This window comes from Solenopsis invicta, chromosome 9 (genome assembly GCF_016802725.1).
Source record: "Solenopsis invicta isolate M01_SB chromosome 9, UNIL_Sinv_3.0, whole genome shotgun sequence".
Taxonomy (NCBI): domain Eukaryota; kingdom Metazoa; phylum Arthropoda; class Insecta; order Hymenoptera; family Formicidae; genus Solenopsis; species Solenopsis invicta.
This window is the reverse complement of record NC_052672.1, coordinates 13,641,033-13,665,513: the sequence shown is the minus strand read 5'-3', so window position 1 is coordinate 13,665,513 and position 24,481 is coordinate 13,641,033. Positions and strand designations below refer to the sequence as shown.

The 24,481-nt window shown below is 42.1% G+C and overlaps 1 protein-coding gene and 1 long non-coding RNA gene across 6 annotated transcripts in view; one reads left to right on the top strand and one right to left on the bottom strand.

Annotated features, from left to right (window-relative positions):
- LOC105193437 (discoidin domain-containing receptor 2) overlaps positions 1–12,533 on the top strand; it is a 167,809-nt gene extending 155,276 nt beyond the window's left edge. For 2 of the 4 annotated variants that reach the window (XM_026135910.2, XM_039453532.1), the window contains exons 5-9: positions 1,016–1,474; positions 4,261–4,468; positions 4,978–5,529; positions 5,792–5,889; positions 6,241–8,502. In XM_026135910.2, the coding sequence (XP_025991695.1) occupies positions 1,016–1,474; positions 4,261–4,468; positions 4,978–5,529; positions 5,792–5,889; positions 6,241–6,408 (1,485 nt within the window). In that variant the 3' untranslated portion in view covers positions 6,409–8,502. Of the gene's footprint in view, positions 1–1,015; positions 1,475–4,260; positions 4,469–4,977; positions 5,530–5,791; positions 5,890–6,240 lie in introns of all 4 variants that reach the window. The other 2 variants (XM_011157872.3, XM_039453533.1) reach the window with 2 other exon arrangements.
- The window catches only part of LOC120358650, a 423,202-nt gene that overhangs the window by 142,561 nt on the left and 256,160 nt on the right, over positions 1–24,481 (bottom strand). The window lies entirely within an intron of this gene.

Below are 24,481 nucleotides of genomic sequence, written 5' to 3'. Positions count from 1 at the left end.
ATTGTTTCATTAAATGAATCCTTTGTAATACTTAATACCTTCTTACCGCCTATCTATGATACAGATGAATGGCCGTAATTAAATTTAATCACGCGTGTTGGGTGCAGAATCGATTAAGTGTGTTAAATTGATTAAAATCATGATATATAACCGTGATCTAATGAACACTGTTTAATGCCCGACAAGCATAAGCATTACGAGGAAGAGGGAACAAACGTGAAAAGGGTAAAAATAAAAGATAAAGGAGTGTTTGCACCTGTCGGGATCGCGATGGTGATGGTTACACGGTCACGTAACCGACCATACGTGAGAATCTCGTGCGAGCGAGTCGAGAGGCGCTGGCGAGCTCATAAGTGGAAAATAAGAGGTCCTTTGTTCCGAAGGGCCTCTTCCCTCGACGACGCCGTCCGAGAAATTCCCGATCCTCCCCGGCGATATACGTTTCGACGGTCGCTCGCGGTCGGCCGATCGAATAGAACGAGCCTTGTTCTATGCGAGAGAGCGCGCCAAGCCTGAAATCACGCTGCGCGGAAATACTACGGTACATCGTGGCGCAATTTATATTGCGCACTGGCGAAAAATTTTCGCTATCTTGCTGCTTGAGAATATCCGTAAATGAGGCAAGGGTCGAGATTTTACACGGATGCTGATTCATCTGAGGCTGATTCATCGAGCCGACGGCGCTGCAGAATTTTCTATCTGTTTATTCAACGATAATATAACCATGATGCTATTACGCGCGCGTACCATGAATAGTATCATTTAAACGTGTATTATATTTCATTCTGCCAATCATAATCTGATATACATTTACATATTTCCTGCATATGATTCAATTGATTTTACGCATCCATAACAGGTCCGTCGATAGTCGATAAAGCCATCATTATGTAACTGGATATATATAACTGTCGGATGTTTAGAACGTTAAAAAATTTAGATTTGAAAGATATTCTCTTGGAAAAACACGTTCGACAATATTGTAACGCCAATTTCCAATATTCCGTTTGTTCAGGTTATCGCGGGGAACAAGAATACCTACCTGGAGTCGAAGCACGAACTGGAGCCATCAATATGGGCGAGCAAAATTCGTTTCCTACCCTACAGCTACCACCGTCGCACCGTTTGCATGCGCGTCGAGCTCTACGGCTGCCCTTGGAACGACGGCATCGTCTCCTACTCGATGCCCCAAGGTGACAAGCGCAACAATTGGGAATTCTTCGACGCGACTTACGATGGTTATTGGGACGGACAACTTCTTCGCGGTTTGGGACAACTGACAGACGGCAAGATCGGACCGGATTACATTAAGATGAGTTACTATGACAACTACGACAGAAATCAGGGATGGGTCGGCTGGAAGAACGACACGAGATCCGGGCAACCGCTCGACATCAAATTCGAATTTGACCACGTCAGAGAATTCTCGGCCATACACATCTACTGCAACAATCAATTCACCAAGGACATACAGGTAAGATCTATTTAACATTTTACGTTTTACTTATGTAGCAAAACCTTTTTTTAAATTATAAATTTATAATGCAAAATCCCGTATAAATTAAACGTACATTTATAACTTCTCCAGAAATATCTTTCTGTTGCCAATATTCTGTTTATATAATATTTTTGAAACATATTGGCGAGACTTAAAATGATCAAAAAAATCTACCTGATTTTATGATTGATGACCGAATTCGAGATTCGCGTCTGCCACTGTCATTAGCCATGTCCATTTATCATATCTCGCTATAAATTTCGAGGCCGGGCAGATAATCGTGGCGAGGCCGTACTTTCGTACGATAATAAGCGAGAAAAACTATAAATATGTGTACGGTATAGAGAGGAAATTGGAATGCCTCACGGCATTGACTTGCCGGTGAGAATGAAACGGCTGCTGAATAAAGTAGGCGGCTGGCGAAGGACGGAGAAAAAGGCGTAAAAAAGGAAAGACGGACAGTCGCGGCAAAATGTGCGCGAAGATCCTCCGCCAGCTTTTAATCCACACCCAGAGAGTAAAAAAATAACAAAAAAAAAGAAATCCATAGGGTTGAGGAGACGGTGTACGGCATGAAATCCAGTTTTCACGTTGGAGTCAAGGTCGGACGTAGGATGGGTAACGAGGCGCAACAACGGTTAGCCCCTGGGTTCGGCTGAAACGGACGGAAGGAGAAAAAGGAAACGACTCGCGGCTTGCTGGATCCGCGTTTCGCTTCAAGCGGCGCGGCGCGGCGCGGCGCGCGCGGCGGCGGCGCGGTGGCCGTGGCTTTGCCGGAGACGTCAGTTTTTCCGTAAAAATTTTTCGCCCCACGGTCTCTTTACGCCTGAGTGTTTACATAATGGCTCGTTGAACACTCGGCTAACGGCAGTGAGATGTATTTTAATAAAATAATTCGGCACTTAGATGCTCGAGATAGCGCGACATAATTTCAAGAAAAATTACTGGGCTCTAATAAATACTAAATGAACCAATTGAAAATAATTTGTCAACAGCGGAACGTTATTTCATCTTTGATTGGTAAATTTTATTATTTGATGTTAAATTAAAGTTAATTCGATGTTAGATGTAATGTAAAATGAGGAAAAGCTTAATTTAAAATTTATCAACTTCTTAAATGTCACAGACGAGATAAATCTTTGCTGTAGTTATCGAAAATTCGAGTTAATTGGACGTACAACATGAAAATATAAATTCGAGATCTGTCATATTTATCTCCGAGGCATTTTGCTGATTTAATTAGTCGAAAATCGCCGAAAATAATATTCATGAAGATATAATCTCGATTGGATCAAAAAGTACAGCTGCAAGTTTTCACAATTGGATTAAATCGCATTCTGTAAGCTTGTCATGTAAAAGCTCGTGCGAGTAAAGTTAGTTAATACACATGCTATAAACAGTTACGTAATTCTCGTCGCGCACCGAGAAAGTTACGAAACTTAATACGCGCGCTGGTTAACCATGAAAATTTTGCTCCCCATCATCATTCCCCGCGCGCGAGAACCTCTCTCCTTATATAATAGGCCACGAAACACTCTCCTACCGGTATCAAGATTTATCTGAATGGAGCGCCTCATTACCCGGCTCAAGCCCGATTGTGCGCCCGCGATCGAGCGAGCTGGAAAAGCAGGATGGGGCAGTTCGACGACGACAACGACGACGACGACGACGACGACGAGAGGCAGTCAAGGCTGAGGTGATTCGTGAGGGAAACCAACGGAGGCATTCACAGAATAAAGACGGAAGGAGGTGAAGATCCGACAGAGACCGAATATCGAGAAGAGAACGGGACGCGACGTTCTTTCTCCCCTTCCCTCTCGTTCTCTTTCTATCTCGTACGTACAATGATATTAAGCACTGACTGAGAGAGCAGATACGCCATGTATTCAAATACAATACCGACATTCTGGCAAGTCGGCAATTCGGCGAATGGGGGCTGCAGAGTGGCAGAAGCTACCCCTAAACGACCTCTCCTATTAACAAGCGCGCGCTCGCGCGGATAGGACACGTCTCCCGAAAGACAGCGCTTCAAAGCATCGCCAGCTACTACCCACCCTCTGCTACTACTACCCCGCCTCCCCATCTTTCTCTCCACGGCTTCGCGGCTGCCACTTCCTCTACTACGTCGACTTCCTCATTCTCCTGACGCATCCGCGGGCGGTAGGCTTCAGTACGTCGAAAATCCATACATCCCCTGTCTTTGGGTCTAAGGGAGTTAGATAATCTCGGCTTTGTAATCTTCGTCCCTAACTCCTACGCTGTCTTAGCTCCGTACTCCTCTCTCTCTCTCTCTCTCTCTCTCTCTTTCTCCCTCTCTTGCTCCCTAACTCTGTCTTTCGTCCGTTTCACACGGCTCTCGACTTGGATTCTCCTCGCCGAATTGTCTTACGCCTCCGAGGGATGAAATTAGCATTCCACGCGTCCTCGCTCGCTCGGAACGCGTTCGTGAGATACTCCGTATTATCGAAACCGTCGATGTCATCCCGGAGCGCGCCGTTAACTAATTATCTGTTACCGATGGTAATAACGGCGATAATACTGATTACGTGGACGTAATCGAGTACCTGCGGTGTGTGTGTGGGTGGGTATGCTTCCGATCAAATTAATTCCGCACGGTAGCTCTGAACACACAGCGCTTTATCCGATCGCGTGTGGTAATCAGGCTCGATAGTTAGTTTAGAATAATGCTCCTCATAGCTGAACGCCGTTTATTGATATATCGATACGATAGCATTGTATCTTTTTTTTTTATTATATTTTAGATATTCTCCGAAGTCAGCGTCATGTTCAGCATCGGCGGCAGGTACTACACGGGTGATCCTATCGTGTATACCTACATGGAGGACAAAATCTTTGAGCAACCTAGAAACGTCTCAATCAAGCTGCACCATCGGATCGGCAAGTTCGTCAAATTGAGATTCAGCTTTGCCTCGCGATGGATTATGATCAGCGAAGTCACCTTTGACTCCGGTAAGTTTTAACGCACGACTTCTCTACTTCCACAATTTGCCTTCGTCGTTCGAATAGAAAGTTCAAAGTCGTGACAACACATTTATCGAATCGCACATATCTAACGCGACTTCTTTAGGAAGATCGTAACAACGTTCGAAACTTTTTCCGTGCATAGAACACAAAATCTAACAAATAAATGTATTAATATTCTGCTGAATAAATGTACAATTAAAGAACCTAATAAGAAGATATTTTAAATATGTATTTAGCATAAATTAAAAAAGTTTTTTTATCATTATAAATTTATGAAATAATTATAATTTATGTAGATAATATTTGGAATGTGTTAAATGTTTTAATTATTTCAATTAAGTTAATTCCAAAAATGTAAATTTGCGTGATTCATCATGTTATTGCCACTGTGGAACAGTCAGTGTTACTGCTTAACATTTTCGAGTAATAAACTTCGTCAAAGTTCGCACGAGAAAATGCTGTACTCAGCAGCACGTGTTTCTATCGTGTTGCAGACATCGCTCACGGTAACTTCACCCCAGAAACGCCACCCACGACCGAAGCTCCACGATTGCGGGATAGAACTTTGACTCGCGACAATCCGCTGCAAGCCGAAGTTCCGGTAGCTAAGCAGGACGATCCGACTTACATGGCTGTGATCATTGGCGTCTTGACCGTCGTAATTCTGCTGCTGGCGGTCGCCATATTCCTAATAGTCACGCGTCACAGACAGCGGAAGAACTTTGCCAGCCCTCTGGGCGCCAAGAGCGCGATTCCGACGGGCAATCATCAACATCTGTCGCCGGAATCCGCGTACGGCACCACGGAGAAGGATCCCTCCTTGATGACCTACCGGGTCGAGGAACTCGACGACCGGTACGCCGGCACGAAGCTCACGACCCTTCCGCGAGATCTCAATGATCGTCTTTTGGGCGATGTCAGGCTTGACGAGTACCAGGAACCTTTCCACGAGAACAAGTATCGGGAATCTCCTCATGCGGCGTACTACGGGTATAGCACGGTTGTTGTAGACAACAAGGACCTTCATGACAACGTCGAACAGTCTGGTGAGTCGAGTACTTTGAACTTCTTCAGTACGGCCGCGGTGCTTCAGAGTACAAATACGAAATAGACAAAACAGTCCAATTGTACCGCGCGTTACTTCGTTTAATAACCCTTTGCATTTGTACGCGATCTCAAATACAAATTGTACACAAGTCGCGATCTTCAAATTTAGCAAATATAAATTATACATTAATAAATATGTCGCCTGATGAAAAGAGCGTTTTACTCGCAGTGCAGTGAAAGAAAATATTTTTTTCTGCACAGATGCCACGTACGATTATGCAGTACCAATGCCCGTGCCTAGCGTAAGCAGCGATCAGGATAGCGTATTCTCGAAATCGTCCTCCAGGGGTAGCGCAAAGGTGAGTCATAAAAGCATTTATCACAGTCGCATTAAGAGTTAAAATCTCAAATTTAAGTCTTTTCAACGATAAAATTGCGATTTCTTCTTCACGTTTCTCATTTTTCTCAATCAATATATATATTTTTCTGATATAACTGGAGTCTCTCGTGAAAATAGAAATGACATTAACTGCTGCTGGCAGTTATCCTTCATAACAAATATTACAGAAAAAAAATTACTAATAAACTAAAGAAACGAAGATTAGAAATATGCTCTTTTTCTTGCTATTTTTGAGGCGAAATGATTTTCCGCGAAACGTATTTGCCGGACATACGAAGGCGTCGTTTCATATGCTTTTCCGATGCATTAGGCGTGCTTGCAGAGCTTTTTTCCGCCGCCTCCGCCCCCGATGAGCGCACCACCTCTTCGAGGCTCCAACAACTTGACGTACTCGAATCCACCGAGTCCGGAACCAGTTTGCGAGCGTGAGCGCAGAAGTAGTAAGCGCCGCGAGCACTCCTTGCACAGATACGCGTAAGGGCTTCTTGCAGCCTGCAAGGAATATATTCACGGAAGGCGAAAGGATCGAAGAGAGGTATGATGGATTCTTCGTTACTGTAAGCAACGAGATCGCGTGATCGAATGAACCCTCCGGCACCGGTCCATCTTCCAAGAATTCTGTTCCATTTCGAGATCCGACAAGTATAATGCTTCAACTTTTACAGTATTACGCTAATTCGAAAGTCATATTTAAATAATATTATTCTTGCTTTATTATGTCGCGCCACTGGTACGCTTTCCATTTGATCCAATTTCCATTTCCAGCTTGACCAGTTCTCGTTTTATCGCGCTTTTGTTTAATAATTATTCATGAGCATGCTATTATCAACCTGGTGATCAAATTAAACTGTCGCCTCTCGTATGACGTGTCTCTTCTCTCTTTGCAAGAAAATATTTATAGAATAAAATTATTCACGTACGTGGGTTCTGAATTTTGCAAATCTGTTCCACACGCTTTACTTCATACGCGCATTTTACAATATTTATACGCGTCGGAAGGAAGGAACGCCGGCATGGGGCAGTGTAAAATAGCTCCGGTGCCGTGTGAGGGTGCTGTGAGAACACGCGCGTTGTTAATCTCGAGGTAAAGGCCGGTGGCAAAAGTAACACGTTGTATATTTCGAAGTAAACGCTGTGAGCGACCGCGCGGCGAAAGGGGTCGTAATCCTGCTTGTTACAACGACGATATTTTTTCCCCCGAGTTTAGCGCATTGCGAGAAAAAGAGAGAAAAAAAAACGACGCGATCGCGGCGCGGTCGCGTCCGTCGCGAGACAGAGCGTTCCCTCTTCTCGACGAGCACTGCCATCGACGAATTACGAGTTTTCGTAACGTATTGTGTAGGCGCAATATCGAGCACGGTCTTTTCGGGAGATTCGACCTGCAGATTCCTACGGATAAGTATAATCTCGTAATCGAAGTTGTATTAAATTGGCATATCAGTTTTTTAATGATAAAGTGACCTCGCGCGAACGGCTCTTCTTCGAGATTCGCCCGCGAGATTTCCACGAAAATTGACATTGCGAAGTCGTAGGATACACCTTGACGTTTTTATAAAAGCGTTCGCAATTTTCAAATTGCTCATCAAGGGAGTCAAGTCGCAGCATCTGTCGCGTTTCAGCGTTTCACACACTGCCAAGTAGTCTCCTCACTGTCTCTCTCTTTACACTCGAAGTGGAATTTCGCGAACGAGATGTAACTTGTGACGTTGCGAAACGCCACTTCCGCCCGTGTCAATCTCCCCGAATGGCACAGGCAAACGATGTGTAACCGTTACGAGGAGTGCACACACACGTCAACGCGTGCGGACGAATTTCCAAGGAAGAGTCGCGTTAATGATTTGGTCTGTTCGGCGCGCATGTGCAACTAGATCGAGCTCGCTATCGATCCAGAAGGAACGCGCGGCACAACCAGGGGAAGGAAAAAAAAACGACCGGGGCGGATGAGATATTTATCCGATGGCGTGATCGTTACGTCGGATCGAAGAGATAATTAATTACCGGCTTGATGGAATAAGCGGGCGTTTCAATTATTCGCGCGCACGAACGTACGTCAGGCGGCGCGACGCGACGCGACGCGACGCGGTGCGACGCTTGACATCGGGGGGAAGAAGGGAAAAAAAAGCCGCGACGAGATCGGCGTAACGATATTTAAAAGAGCGAACGATAGCGAGCTTCGATCCCGCCTCATACAAGACTGACGTCACATAAATAATTCAGTAACCCGACTTGCGCCATACACGCGCACGTCGTATTATTTATTATGCTCCGTGACGAATCTTTAATTTATATATACATATATATTCGAAAAAATAAAAAAAAATATATATATAGATATATATATTATACATACAAAAAGGTAATATGTATGACGACGAATTTTAAGCATATAATAGATTGTATAAGCCCAACTTTATTTCTCTATCTCTACCGACATCGCCTTCATGCAACGAGGAGAATCGAGAATTACCAGCGTTAAGAAACCGACAATACAGGGATGAGACAACAATAACTACATGTGTACGTAATTGAACAAAAGTGGAGAAAAGAAAAAAAAACGTATAGAAAGATTCGAGATATCGGGTGCGCAAGGATGAGAGAGACCCTCGACCACATTGTGATATATAATGAAAAAGAGCCCGGCTCTCGCGAGTAACATACTATATATATAGGCACGTTATATGCTTAAGCGTGCCTTGCGCGGTGGAGCTCTCCCTTGAATTTCGCCCTGAAAGAGCAGCCGTAAAGTGCAACGACGCTCTTTCTCTCTCCTAGGTCGACAAACGGCGATGGCTATGTGCACCTGTGTGCGCGCGGCGCAAAATTTATTACCGGTTTAAATATCTGACGTGGAACGTGGCATGAAATTTAAGGCTCGTTCGGCGCTTTTACCGCGAGCCGTTCAAATAGCGTTCTCTCCCGTACGATTATTTGGTCGTCCATTGACCGCCGCACTTTCCTTGATTACCGATCGTAATCTATTAAGCTCAATTTTTCTCTCATTTCATCGGACCCGGTCTCCCCGGGGCATCGCTCCGCACTCGGGTCTCGCAATCGCACGCTTCCGAGACCGAAGTGTACGCGCGATACTAATTGACATTCCGCTATTTTTATCCGAACAACCGATCGAACGTGATGTTCGCGCGCGCATATCGGTTTTTCGATTAAGCGTGAGACAGTTTGGCTCGTCGAGGAGAAATTTAATCGAGCGTTCCCCCGCGCAGGTCGCGCCCCTTCGCGGCAAGAGCGGCGCGTAGCGTCTACAACGATTGGAAACATTGCTATGTATATTTAGTGTTTAATCGATATCGTCGCCACGTAGGATGTTAGAAAATTTTAAGAAAAAACTAACAGTGACAGCTTCGAACGCTTCTCTCTCTCGAGTGTAAATATTAACCGTTAGGGACCTCGTACCATATACACACACTTTCTTCAAGCGCCTTAAGTTGGGGGGGCACCAAGCAAATAATTTCGTCGCAATAATAATCGTCGTCTTTTAGAGGCGGGAGATATCACGTACAAGCGGTTATCGTTATCGTAATAGGGCGGCGGCAGCGACGACGACGGCGACGGGGCGGATCGACCGACGACTAAACGGTCGCCCGCCGCGTCGCCTTCAAGGTCCACGGGAGCTCGATCTTCGATCTCTCGCCGCTTTTAAGGCCGAGATCGGCGCGGTCGTGCTCGCCGAGAGTTTCCTCTTCGTCGACGGCTCTCGATAATTTTCTCGCTCAGTGGCACCGTGATCGATTCGCCGAGCTCTCGTTACCACGGCACGGAAAATTCGCGTTACCTTGAAACCCTCTCTCGTACTTCCAGCCGCTGACAGTCCGCTCCTGGCAATAATCGTCAATTTGTCTCAAGCGAACGCGAATGTGCACGTGCGACGCACGTCACACCGGCGAGCTAGATCAGTGTGATCGGTAGGAGCGAGAGAAAGACAGCGAGATAGCGGAAAGTTAGTTTGTATAAAAGAAGTTGCGCGAGTTAAGGGAGAGAAGAGATCTCTCCGACGAAGGAAACGATAAAAATGACGAAGGAAGACACTTTCGTATCTGCTCACGGCGTACTTCGTAGGAGGATATCATGTCTCTTTTATACTTGTATGAAATCGCACAAGCTGCCGACAGTGCTAGTTAATATCCTTCTATCGCGATCGTTCTCTAGAATCGTCTGTAATTTTCTCTCGCCATTCTTTCATAACTTGTCATTAACATTTTTATACTTTTATATGGTGTTTTTACTTTTAATATTACACCGTAACACATGCTTATCGAAACTTAGCACTTTCTTAATCCTCTGTGCACGCAAAGTTTTGTTCGCTACGATGTTTTCTACGATGGGTCGTTTGTTTTTGTATTTATTTTTCATTACATACTGAAAAAAGTGTTTGGTAATAGCTACCAAATGTTAAATGAAATAATGCCAATTATTCCAAATATTCAATTAATATAACCAAAAATAATTTTACTTTTCCAAGTATTTTGTAAATATTACTAAATTTGATTATACTTATTAAATATTTAGAAAAGTACAATTATTTTCGAGACTCAACATTTAGTATCTGTTAACAAACTCTTTTTCGGTGCATACCTATATAAAACAAATATAAAAAAATTCTTCAATTGCTCTTATACTGTAACATCTCTAGAAAATATATGTACAATTATTTATTTTTAAAAACTGTATATAAGAAGTTGTTTTTTCAAAGAAAACTCGCAGAACAAAATTGTGTGCATAGAGTTAAATAAATTACTCTAAGTTATAGTAAAAAAAAGTTTCCATTCTAGTCTACTGCTCTCTAATATAAAGCAATCGAACAAGTGAGAACGCCGACTGCTAAAGACAATGCGTGCAGATTATCCGGGCTCTCGAGTACCACCAACATACAAAGACCCCTCGAGGACGTAAATAATGGCATCCAGTGCCGACCAGCCGATCCGTTAGAACTAGTTCGAGCAGAACCGGATGCCATTATCTACCTCCTAGGAGTCAAATTGGACATGGTCGTAATTTCGAGTTATTCTCGTCAGCAACGAGAAACGTTAATATTCTCGGGGCGTAAAGGGGATACCTTCTCGCGGATTGCGCGCGGTTGCATGTTACGCAACTAATTCTTATGCGCCGCCCTCATAATATCGGAACGGGGAGATAGCACTGTCTTGGCACCGTACGGGTTCCTTGCCCCCGGTATACGTACGCCAGTCGTAAGTTTTCTTCCGGCCGCCACGTCGAGGGCGATACAACCGATACAGGCACGGCCCGCCGATATAACCGAGATACGACACGATCGGTTCTGCACCGGTACGTACAATGTGCACAGGAATACGGCGCAGCCGGTGCGACTGGGGAAAAGTCTTTGGCATAAATCACGCATGCAGCCCTTTTTCTATCTGACATGAGAAATGCGGGAAGAAGCTCCGGTTGAACCGACGACACACGGGGTCTGACGGAGCGGCGCGCGCGACGAACGGAAAGGGGGGAAACTGGCCCATCTTTTATACGACGACACGTAAGTGCGTGTGCGTACATGCGACTCTACGAGGGAGAGCATGAAAAAAAAGAAAAAAAAACAAAAAAAGAAATGGACCAACCTGAAAGGTCGTTTGATCGATCGACGTTCGGAGCTGCATTATGCTCACGGGTACGTCGCAATTAATATTGTTAACGAATTATGGGCCGAGAGAAACTTTCTAAAAAAATTCATTTACGTAATTTTCCTTAATTAAACAGACGGCAAATTTCTTGAAGTAAATTGATATCATAATTTCTCTTGCCCTCATGTTCGCGCTGAAAGTGCTTTTAATGCTTTATGAAAGTGCTTTAATGATAAAATCACTTGACGCGCTGTTTGTTATCTCGCAATTCTCATAAACATATAATTCTTGTACGACTTACGACGAATTCGATTAGCACGTATGACTTTTATGCGAGAGACTCGTCGAGAGCGGACACCGTGTACATAAAAGATCGATCGTAAAGTACCTCGCGTCTGGCTGTGCTGTACTGTATTGTAGAAAGTCGAAGAAAGCGCGGTGAGCAGATACGACAACAACAACGACAACGATGATGGTTTATCAATAGATTTAGCACAAGCGATAATAGGAAACTTTCCGCCACCCCGAAGGTATTAAACGCGCCGCATAATCTCTCGATGTATATAGCGACTGTAATTTATACGTACATATGTGTAAACGTATTATAAATACGCCCGTCGACGCGCGGGAAAGCGACCATTTGTATATATCTGTATTATAATATATAGCATAAACGACAAGTGCGGAGGGGCGGTACCATTGTGAGTGTAATTATTGATTAATAGCATAACGCGAGTACCGGATGCATATTTGATATTTGTGTGCCTGTATCCTTTTGTATGCTATCGAGATAGATAAAAAAAAAACAAAACTATACATATTATATTGTATTAATTGCGACGTAGGCGACTACGAGGTGTGTAACGTAAACGCATACAAGTACACGAACAACAAAAATACATACACGCATGCGTACATAAAATCATACACACATACACGCACACACGGACAAACACGCCGGGCTGACAGGCCGACGAACGAAATAAAACTTTTAGCGAAGCAAAAATGACTTTACGAGATCTTTTTTGTTACCTTGGAAAAATCATCTTATCCTCTTATCTCATCAGAATTTTTTGCTACGCTAAGGAAAAGTATAGTTTCCGTAATCCTATGTGACATCCTTCTAAAAAAATTGCTGTATATCATATCGTATGTCAGCCTTGATTACAAGAATAATTATTTTAGCCAGTTTTAGCAATTGCGCATATAAATACAATCAGATTGCAGCGGATATTCACCGAGAGCCAATTATCTAGGTAATTGTAGAATAATCCAATGGTACGCTTAATTGGAAAGCTCCAGAGATTCCATAAATACTCTTTAATCTTAATAAATGAATATACATTGAAGTACGCATTGGATACTTAAAGCCAACGGGGATCTGCTGAATCTGTTTATTAGTTCTCTGTGTAGTGATTTATATTTCTAACTAGCGTTCTCTAAAAATTCAGATTAATATCGACGTATTTCAAAGCATCAAAATATCGGTTATATTAAAAATTCTTTTTAGATATTATACCAAAGGTTTTTCAATTTAATTTTGATAATAACATAGTTATGCAATATGAGACTTACGTAAACTCTCACAATCTTTATTAAATATTTTTATGAATATTACAGTAAATAAATAGAAAAATCTTTTAAATCTAGTTTTAATCCTCTCTTATAATATAGTTAAACAATAACTCATGTGAAAAGTTTAGTTCTTTCTTTTTCGTAGTAATTTATTTTCAAAATTCCATTAATTTTCAAAGGCAATAATCATCATTGTTTTAGTAACGAGTACAAGCGAATATACACGATAAAAATTTTTATTTTAAAGGTTTTACAAACTGCCTAACGTACCCGTGCACAGGTCACGTCACGCTGGGCTTTTGCAGTGTCTGTCGTCCTTTCATCGTACTAATTTGGCACCGTCAACGACGTCATTTGTCATTCTAATGGCTAGAACGACGACCGCGTTTTTAATGACTCGAGGGTGAAAGCGGCACTTCATGCGTTCCCTTCCATTTCACCCCCTCCCCCGTTCTCTTTTTTTCGCTAGTTCCTCTTTAATTTGCCCTCGACACGCTGCTTTACGCTTCATCCTCCAGCCTCTCTCTCTCTCTCTCTCTCTCTCTCTCTCTCTCTCTCTCTCTCTCTCTCTCTCTCTCTCTCTCGTTTCCACCCTTCCTCATCCATACAACCATTTTCTTTCGAGAAAACGTAATGTAAAGTCAAGGAAGAGGCTCGTGCCTCTTCCCCCTCCTTATTCTTTCTCTTTGTGTATACACTCTTCTTTCAGCGAATTCGTATTTTGTCTAGCCAGTCGTATCTTAAAGAATGGATGCATAAAAGCACCATTTCGCCAATGTATTTCTTCTTTAATACTATTTCACAAGATTACAATAATTGCAGTTTTATTTCATTACTCTTATTGATTCTTCTGAACAAACATCATGTTTCACAAATATCCTTTCCAAAGAATAATAATATAAATAAAAAATAATACGCAAGAATATATATATTTTTTTAATTTATAGTTTCATAAAGTAATATATGTGTACGTAAAAAAATAACATAAATCCACCACAATACTGGAGTTATAAAGGTAAGTGCTTTTAAAATGTATGCATATTTTTAATTGCATATTTCACAAAAATTATGCACCTTTATCGTTCATTGTATTATTTTTATTGCTTCTATATGTAAACATAGACTTTCCTTTTTATTCTCTGAAATAGTGTGACCATTTTCAACAAACTCAATGCACTTGAAACGTATGAACGAACGATTAAGAAATGATTTAGTCATTATGGGAAGAGTAAGTCACGATCGAGTGTCTTTACCTGAGCAAAGAAAATGTAAGGAGTGTCCACTGTAGAGGTCCTTGTAACCACCGATTATTATTTCTCATCCATCAAAGTGTTACCACGTAAGTGTTGCGACGGCAAATACGTCGTCTCACCCCCCGAAAATACTGCTGCATCACATTCGAAATTACGGTCGAATCCTACGCAAGAGAGGGGTGGCACGCACGGAGGAGTTTCTTTGTGCCACGTCGTGTTCCGCACTGGCGCCGCGGTTATCGCCCGCCCTAATTTGGGCCTCGATTAGGTGTTCACCTACCACTTATAAAGGCGGAGTGCGAGCACCTTTTGTGCACAGGGACGCGCATACATTATACATTCGTTTAAAAAAAAAAGAACATCGATATGAAAGATGGTTGATTTCTTGCTTCGTTGGCACGTAACAAAATTTGCAGGACAAAAACGATGATCTGCAGAAAGGATGCGGTATTATCTTCACCACACTCCAAATCAGGATTTCATTACTGAATTAAACGATGATAATCGCGCGCGCGAGTTTCCGTTCGGAATTTCGTATTTCCATTCGCGATCCCACAATTGTTTTCGCTGCATCTCTCGTAATTCGAAAGCAAGGATCGTATCAAACACGACTCTCCGTACGTTGCCTCTCAACGCTGCGGTAATTGTTTGTGATCACACGTCGCAATGAGGGGAGAAATTTCGGCGACGGGCTCACAACCGTAACGATATATTCTGGCGGTTGTCGCCGCGATAAACCGGCGGCGGAGGGGTTTGTTGTAGCCGCAGGCTAGTAGGTAGCTGCGTCGAAGTAAATCCATCCCTGACGTCGACCGCGGCGCGGCGGCGGAACTTTACCAACCGGATGCCGAGCGTGGGGTTCAACAATCGCGTGCTCCTGGAATTCTGTGCGTGTGGGTGCGTGAGAGACGTACATGGAACTACGAAATCACGGGGTTCGACGCATAATGTACGACGTGAGCACAATTTGTGCCACGGTACCTGAAATTCGCCTAGGACTCTGAATTATGAGGAGGGATAAGCTTTACTACGCAACCACGCTCCGAGGTCAATTTCGTACACCACATTTTATCGATCGGTCGACGCGCTGTCGGGGTCAGAACGATTAGAATTAGAATAGACCGAAGCTGCTTCGCGAGCAATTAAACGGATAAACGACCAAGTGGTTACAACGTGAGCGTATAAAAAAAAGGGGGGAAGTATCAATTACGCCTCGTAACATGAAAGGGTAGAGAATTAAGAGGCTTAACCTCACATCGTGTCGAGCTTTAAAGGCATTAATCGCCAACTCTGAGCCGCACGATCCCTTAATCTGCCGCCATTACGTTTTATCCGAGTATTAAAATCCAGATCGCATAAAATTTGTGGGAATAAATCTCGTTCTACCCACCTATAACAATTATGCAAATAATGCTGTAAAATTTTTTTCAAATCAGTTTTCAATATCAAAGAAAAAAGTCACAAATTGCAAATGTAATCAGTTTGCACTTATATCGCAAATATTATTAAACATAATCCCTTTTCCTTTATCATGTTCACAATTATTAGCTATAGTCTAGCTTGCATTTTTAACAGACAGTCATGCTGGTACATTGTTCGCTATATATGTTAGCTAATTAGTATATTGGAATTATCAAAAGTGAAAAGTCCACTTCGAACAGCATTGTCGAAAGTATTTACGGGAAAACATTGGACGTTCGCGTTTAGCAGGTGCGCAATGCTATAGTCGTTGAGAGATTGTATGCCGGCTCGGTGAGAAAAATGGACGACAATTCGAAGCAGACGGTGCCCAAGTGGAGGCGCCAGCAATTCTTTACGCGGCGTGTCGGTGTCAAGAGGTATCGGATGTCAAATGGGCGAGCCCGAAGACAAATATTCTCACCGCTGGAGCACGATGCGTCGGAGCCCATCGCTGTCGCCCTCAACGGATCGTTAATGCCCCGCGTTCGCGCGAGCTCTCGCTCGCGTCTTTATTTTTGTCCGCTTCGCAAAATTGCCAGAAGGAAGTCACCACTCACGAGCCGCGTATAAGCTCCGATGTCACGATATTCCACCGCGCCGAGGTATATCGCGTACGCGCGGCACGTTTTCAAAGCCGCCAAATTGCCCGGCAAATTCATAATAGCTTTTATAATTGAGAAGACAGCACGCAGCCAGCCCGCAGACGATTTATTCTCGGGTGAAGTTGAACTCACAAGCGCGTTGATCCCCCGCGCATCTTATTCGACGAACCCTGAATAAAGTGGGAAGAATAGAGCTAGCAGAATACGCACGACGAGAATTTCATATTGTGTTATTGTCAATTACATTTGCAAATCACATTTAAGAATTAATAGACGGATTAAGTACACCTGTGTAAAATTCACAACGTAAATTATTTTGCTTTTCAGTATGCGGAGAATCTTCATAGAGGATTCATTTACTATATATTACCTCTATTAAATGTACTTTCCATTTTCTCAACAAATTTTTTTGTAAGAACAAATCGACTCTAGTATTTAATCCTTAATATAACTATTTTATTATTTTTTTGTTAGGAGAGAGATTAAAATTTGTATAAATAAAAAATTCACAACGTGCACTCATGCATGAGAATTATTACCGAACGTTATATGAATCTCTCTAACGAATACGTACCAATCTCTCAGTTACGCAAGAAGAGTCGTAATAAACCAAACTTTCAGTTCATCTTGAAGATGCCAGTGAAATGTATATGACACGAATGCACTCTCACAGACATAAAGCGCGAGTGGATATGGCACAAACAAGAGAGCGCGGCGACATCCCTTCATCGTTCCGCCCGATCTTCGACGTTCCGACCTTCCTGGCGATGACATCTAGGGCTCAGCCGATGAGGAGAGCCGATGAAATCGAACCGACGGGCTAATCCTCTCCAAGCCACTCCGCGAGTTGTGCCGGGACGGCTTGTACTCGAAAATGACGGCGCGACGTCGCGATCGAATTGGCCAGCTGAATTACGGCTCGGGCAGACAAGGGCCGACGATGACGATCCTTTTAATAGCCGATCGCACATGACGGGACCGCGTCCGCTCTTCATCCCGTACGACCGGATGGCGAGGCCTGAAGTGATCGTCGTACAAATGCGCAATCATGTTTCAGCGATGCACTTTTACGCAACGACTGCGAACATTCAATTGCGAGCACTTTGCTCTAGGCTCGATCGTTTGATTGATTAATTTGAATCCCCACGATGATAATGAACGGTCACTTTATTATGCGTACTTGAAGGTATTAGCTCTTTTTTTCTCCCTTCATTGTTCCTGCGATGCACTCGTGCACATCCGGCTTATTAAAGACTGCATGGAACTTTTAGACGGCTCTTGAAGCTTCGATCAAAGAAAGAAAATAGCCAGACCGATACTCGGGAAATATTTATCATCGAGACAGTTCGACAAGCGCAATATCTATATATCGTTCCATGACAACTTTATTATGTATGCCGTACGTAATGAAATGGTTTTCAACATCAAGTTAAATTACGTTACTTCGTTGTCGCGAAGTTTTATTAATAGGAACAATTATCAAGCGCGACTGTATTACAGAGAGAAACATTTATACAATGACCGCAGCAACGACTATGTTGTACATGTCTGCGGATACTTTGTTGCGTGTGCTCGACTATGTAATTGATCAATTGCGTTTCTGTCGCAGTAATGAGCAGCTATTTGATTACTCGCTCTCGATAGCATTACGTCCATCCTTTCAACTGTTTATTATCAATATAACATTGGATATATTCCGTTAATTTTGTAACCAGTATTTATTTTGCCACCATTAATTGTTAATATTGCCTCATAATATATTATTATCGTAAAAGAAAATACAATTTTTTTACTGTAAAAAAATTTTAAAATAGTTTTAGTAATATTTTTCAATAAAAAATTCTCAACATCGAAATTATTATAAATTACGGGAAATATAAATGGTATAGTTTTAATTTACACGATCACACACGAATTTTTCATCAAGCGTACACATCACTGTAATTTAATAAAACATTTTTTAAATATGATCTCTCTGAGTCTCTGCTGTATTAGTTTGACGTATCGTTCGGAAATATAAAATAATTAAAAACGGGACAGACGTCAAAACAAATGTTGAAAAAATAAAGTGGTTAAAAAAAAATGTCTACCTGATATATTGGACGGATAGCAGAATTTTACAAGCTTGCTTTGCATTCTCAATTTAATTTATAAACAATTATTTACATGGGAATATAACTTGTAAAAATTATCGTTATTTAGCATTTTTATTTATTTCAATCATTTACATTCATCGTTTGCGAGCACAAATAAAATCGTTCTTTATGATCATTTGCGTTTAGCGATGTTAAACGCGAAATGATGATTTTATTTTAAACTTTTCTTTCAATGAAGAGGCCGCAAAGGCGCGCAAGTTTTCTATAAAACACGAAGGAAATATTTTTAATTTCGCCACAAGAACGTTTCGACTATTTCACCGCGAACCGGATCGAGGTATTTCTCAAACTAAAAATAAAGAGAAACGTGGTTCGTGTTTTACGATTGTTTACCGCGAAAGGGATGCCTCCCTGGATCTTATGAATTCTTTAGATGCCAATGGAGAGGAGGGATGGAAGCAATCTAGCGGCGAAGAGCGAGAGGAGAAACAGCGTGAAGTTTATCTCGGTTTATCCGAGGCTGTCGTTTGTAAAATTCAACGTTGCCGTAGGTACCGAATTCAACTCTGTGTTTCGGATAATTCGAGAAGTCGCGTCACGTAGCCTGGGTGTAAACTAACGAAGATATACGAAGGCGTAGTATTGCCGTGCACGAAATAAGTCAGAAAATATAACTCTTAGAAAATCGTTTAGAAAAATCGTCGTGTAGAAAAATGGGCCAATCGGGACGTTCTTCGCGTTATAACGTACATTTCCTTTTCTTTCTCGTCCTTTGATATAAAACTACTCTCCAAATTCAATAAAAAAATAAACTTTCTATTCGATTTAATGCAGAATCGAGTGCATGAAATTCAAGAGTTTTCCGTCAGGAGCGTATTTTAATTTATTCTGAAAATGTGTCGATAAGCTTTACTTCATTATCATATTTCGTAGAACACAATACAATACTCGGCCTTACGGCGCCTAAAACAACACTAGGTATCACGTCAGTATTCGAACGTATGTCCGTCACGTAAAGTATACGGTTACGACGAAAATTTCGTGCGAAATTTTCTGCGAAGCGCGTCTGCCTGTTGGCTGTCGGTGCTTTTGATATCGTCAGCGTCGAGACTTGCCAAAGTTCCTTTCGCGCAGGCCGGATACGTCGTTATGTACGTGGACACGTAGCGGGAAATCGCGTAGACGCCGGAGGGGGCACGCGCAGCATCCGGTGCCCAGAGTGCATACGTGCGCGCGTCTGAGTATACGCAAAACAATGCAGACAGCCATTGCCATATATTATTCATCGAACAAAGGGCGAGAGCTGGAACAGCGTGGGTAAGGCGCGAAGGAAATAAGTTGTCACCTCCAGCTGCTGGTGCACCGGACTTTGTCATGTGACAGGCCGCGATACGTGTTCACTCTTGAGCGAACGCGTCACTATCCCGAGACGCGTCGCGAAATGTCTTTTCGCAGATCGATGAAAACTTACCTCGCGATGCATGCGGAATGCAGGGAAGAGGACAGCTGGGTCTCTTCTCGCGGTCTCATACTTTGTTAAAAGTTACCGCTCTTAAATCCCGTCGATATAACATACAGGTGGCGAGGAATGTAAATATTACATGTGGCACAGAATGACACGATAAGTTTATGAAACAGATGATAAATAACGTGCAGAGAAAAGTTGTAAATATCGACATAAGTTTAAAGTGCCATCCTCTTATTTCTCAGAAACTAAACATCACACTATGTTAATATTGATGAAAAATATGATTTGATTAGATAAAAATATAAGAATCCATTTACACATTTATGGCTTTTTTCTGTATGAAATCTGCTAAAAACAAATTTTTCAAAAATGAGAATAAAATTTTCTTTTTTTTTAAATTACACAGTTTAAACCATAATAAATATATTAATAATACTTATCAGATTATTTTACATATTTATAACATCCTAAAACTGTTTTGTTTATTATTATATATTATCATATTTAAATGTTGCGTAAAATATTTAAATAAGTCAACAAAAACCGTTTAAAAAAATAAAAAGCTCCTTTTATACATTAACTTTATTTGTACAAATGACTCATGTGAAAGGAAGAGTAAAGGAAAATGTAGCATTACTACTTATGTCAGCTTCGGAATTCATTTTCAAACACTTATTTTTACGAAAAAAACTCAATTATTGCATTATTGCATAATTCAAAACAATATTATAAAAATAGTTACATTATCCGATAGGAAACATTTTCTAGATCAAGTTGTATTTATGTTTCCAAAATTTCATTTTTATTCAAAAAATGTAATTCAGAAACGAAGTGGTACGTCGGTATTGGCGACCTTCCTCTATACATGGGACAATGTTTCTCATCGGCAGCACAATGTGCAATATTCCTGTAGCATACGGATTAACCGAAGGAAATCCGAGGGAAGCAAGGTAATTATCATATCGTTTCTTCCGAGACCAGACGACGACGGAGACTTTCCGCATTATGCTCGCTTCGCCGAAGATAAAGACAAAGAGTAGAACCAGTTAAGGAGGGAGGGCTGCTGAGCTTCACGGGCCATCGAACTTTATGGGAAGACGCGAATGAATCGTGGGAATATCTAAATGCGGTGGATTTAGCGCCCCCGGGGCTATTTCCCGTGGGCAAATAGATAGATCGCAAACATCGACGGCTCTAAAACGAATTATGACTCTTGTTTGTAACCAATAAAAATTTTAAGATGCTCTCCGATTGCGGCGCTTGGTACACCGAACGCTATACTTTAACGACGTCTTCGACTAACATGCGTATCTCAATATCGTAATTTTAACTATTCGCTCATCCTGCCCTAGAATCGTTGTTTAAGAACAATTCTCATTACGCTGCATCGTTACGTCGATGTGTCCCATTACTCGCTATTAAGTTTCAATATTATTGCACATCGTATACTCTGCTAAAGCCGATCGAATTTCACAAGCGAAGCAATTATCATCACTTATAATCGTTGCAAACTTCCCGTCGACCCTATTACTTTTAACGGTTGAAGTTACAAACGACTTGCCGGCGATCGTCGGGCCAACGTAAATGAAATTGTTAATTAATAATCTAATAAAATGAAGTGCGGAGGGCGCGGGCGCGGACGCTCAGCACCGGCGCAGCTGCCGCTGCAGCGATCGGCTGCAGGGAGATGCCGTTAAGTACTGACACAGTCGTCGTGAATTACTGCCGTTTGTAAGTAATAAAAGCTTTAAGGCCCGTCACGACGGACGGTTCGCTCCGATCAAGAAGCACCTAAACGTAGGTGCCATTTTAGAACGACGCGGGAGAAGCGGTGTGCTTGTGAATTATGAATTCATGAATTATAAAATCGACGCGAGGGTTTATCGATCTTGCGCGTCTCTCTCTCTCTCTATTCGCGCCGGCGGCGACGGTGACGGCGAAACCGGCGTCCTTCTCGTCTCCGACGTGCGCTTATGCGCTCGTCTCGATTTCATGCAAAGTAGGATCGCCTCGCTAAGTGTTAATGGCTCTAGCCTATGATCTGGGAAGAAGCTGGGATCAGAGATAAGAAGAGGCGCAGAGTTCCCCTTTCGCGACCCGTCGGGGATTATGTACTGATTGGATCAGCTTTTAAAAAAACGAAACAGATCTGTCGTAAAATGATATCGCATCTACAACGTGAGCGTGCAAAATTTGATTTCTGGATCTCACGGGGGGCTGTGTATGTATACGCGCATAATTTTTTACCGCCTCCCCGACGCGTACGAGCCCCGTAATTCGATATAAATGACAAATGACATACGACGGTATCTCCATCAAATTGATTAGCAATTTCTTATTGTAGTTGCCGGTGCAAACTAATGGCATCGATGTAATATTGTCGGGGCCCACGCAATTTCACTTACTCGACGAAAATGGTACGTGAAGGATATAATGCGGTTAGCATTTATTTGAACTTCAGCCGAAGGGTAGCCGCCCCTTCGCCCGGTCGATGTTGGCGCGGAAAACGTAAACAGAATCGCAGGGGATAACGCAGGAGATTACCAAAAAGGATTTATTCGTTCCAAAATTCCTTCTCGCATTTATTACTTTCCTGCCATCGTATTTTGTACAGACGGTAACCAGTGCTCTCGTTATTATGTAACATTTATATGCAGTTTTAATTGGAATTAATATTTCTTTAAGGAGTCACTACTCGAGTAAGATATATTCCATTTAATAAAAGAGGTAGGCATCTCAGCTGGGCGCTGTGAACAGTGAACTATTCATTTAAGGTTACGCGCGACTAAATGTCTCTGGGTTAATAGCCTGGTTGTGAAGGAAATAAGCCGGCCTCATGCCCTGACATGCTTCCATAATAACCAGCCAATTTAATGGGAATACACATCAACTCTGCAAAACCATCAGGATCTACAACGTCAGGTGTTGTCGTAATATTATCATAATAAAGCTCGAACCTCCGAAAGTATCGTGCGTCGTTTATAACGAGAGATGGCCGACATAATTAAAATTAAGTCTTAACGACGACTGCTATTGTTAAATTAATAAGCTAAGAGATATATTTGAAATTAAATATGTAACATAATAATGAAATATTATTATATATTATTATACCATAAAATAGAAGCTTAAATAAAATAATGTCGTTCAAAAAACGCATTTCCTTATACAAATACGATTATTATAATAAAAGCATTCTAAAATTTGTGTTTAAACAAAGTCTAGTTTTTAGTTAAGAAAGTCGGCTCAGTAACTTGGTGATAATGACCCAATAAATCGAGTACTAATGAAACTGCCGTTCAATTGCAGCTTCCGTCTTTTATAGGTCATCTTTTATGGCGAATTCCTGCTTCTGATTTATATTATTTTTTAAGAGGCGATTAAACTTAGTTGCAACTTTCTTCAACATACTTCCTCGCCATTAATAAGATCAATTTTTACGCCTTAAGTTTGTTTCAAAGTCTTAGTCGTCTCTTGGAATATACTATTCTTGATTTATTATAAGACATGGGATTTTAAAGGTTTCCTTCAAAGTGCAGCTCTCCGAATTTACTGCTCTTTGTTCTTCGCATTAGATACTTAAAACTCTAAAAATCGAATTGTATCTCGACCTCGACACTCAAAAAGTCATTCCTGCGGTTTCAACGTGTCATACTTTTAGATAAATACCAAAGTATCTCCTCCCACAAGATCAGTAAGTCAGCGGGTGGTGTCGATCTCCGAAACGGACTCGACAACTAACTCAGAAGGGTCTTTGCGGCTGGTGTCTATGCGAAAGGGCAGGCTAGACAAGTACAGGCGTCAGGAACGAGACAGGGCTGTAACTTTTCTACGAACAAGCGGCCGGGGCACCCCCGCGGCGACACTGCGCATAATCTAATTTGTACTTCGGGAACTAAGCGCCACCACCCTCTATCTTTCTTTCCGCTTTCTCTCTCTTTCTCTTTATCTCTCTCTCTATCTTCCTCCCTTTCTCCGTCTTTGTCCTTTCACCCTCTATCCTTCTCACTCTCTTGCTCTCTTCCTCCTTCGACACTTTGTACTCCTCTCACGAATGCTTCGTTGTAGCACATCGTGTTGCCACCAACAGGAGTCTACGCACCGGCATCTCAGACCGACGAGATACTTCCACAACTAACAAACGAACAAATTGCCTGTGGTTGACGAAACAAAGCACCCCATGGACTACCCCGAGGAACAGTGCGAGAGGGTTGTCTTAGATTTCGAAACGCGCTGCTGGACGCACGTTACCCGCAGTGATTCTCGTCAGTATGCCGTAACGACGTCATTATTTGAATGGATTTAAGGTGCCGGTAAAGACAAAGCTGCACGGTAAATATCCATGATTATATATAACAGATTGAAGCAATTTAAACCAGCAAATTTAACTGAGACATACTTTCTACATGTAAGTCATAAAGCGATAACTATCAGTAATGTCCAATTAAAGGACATTATTAGTAGAATACTAAATCATTAACCAAAGGAGATTAGAACTGATA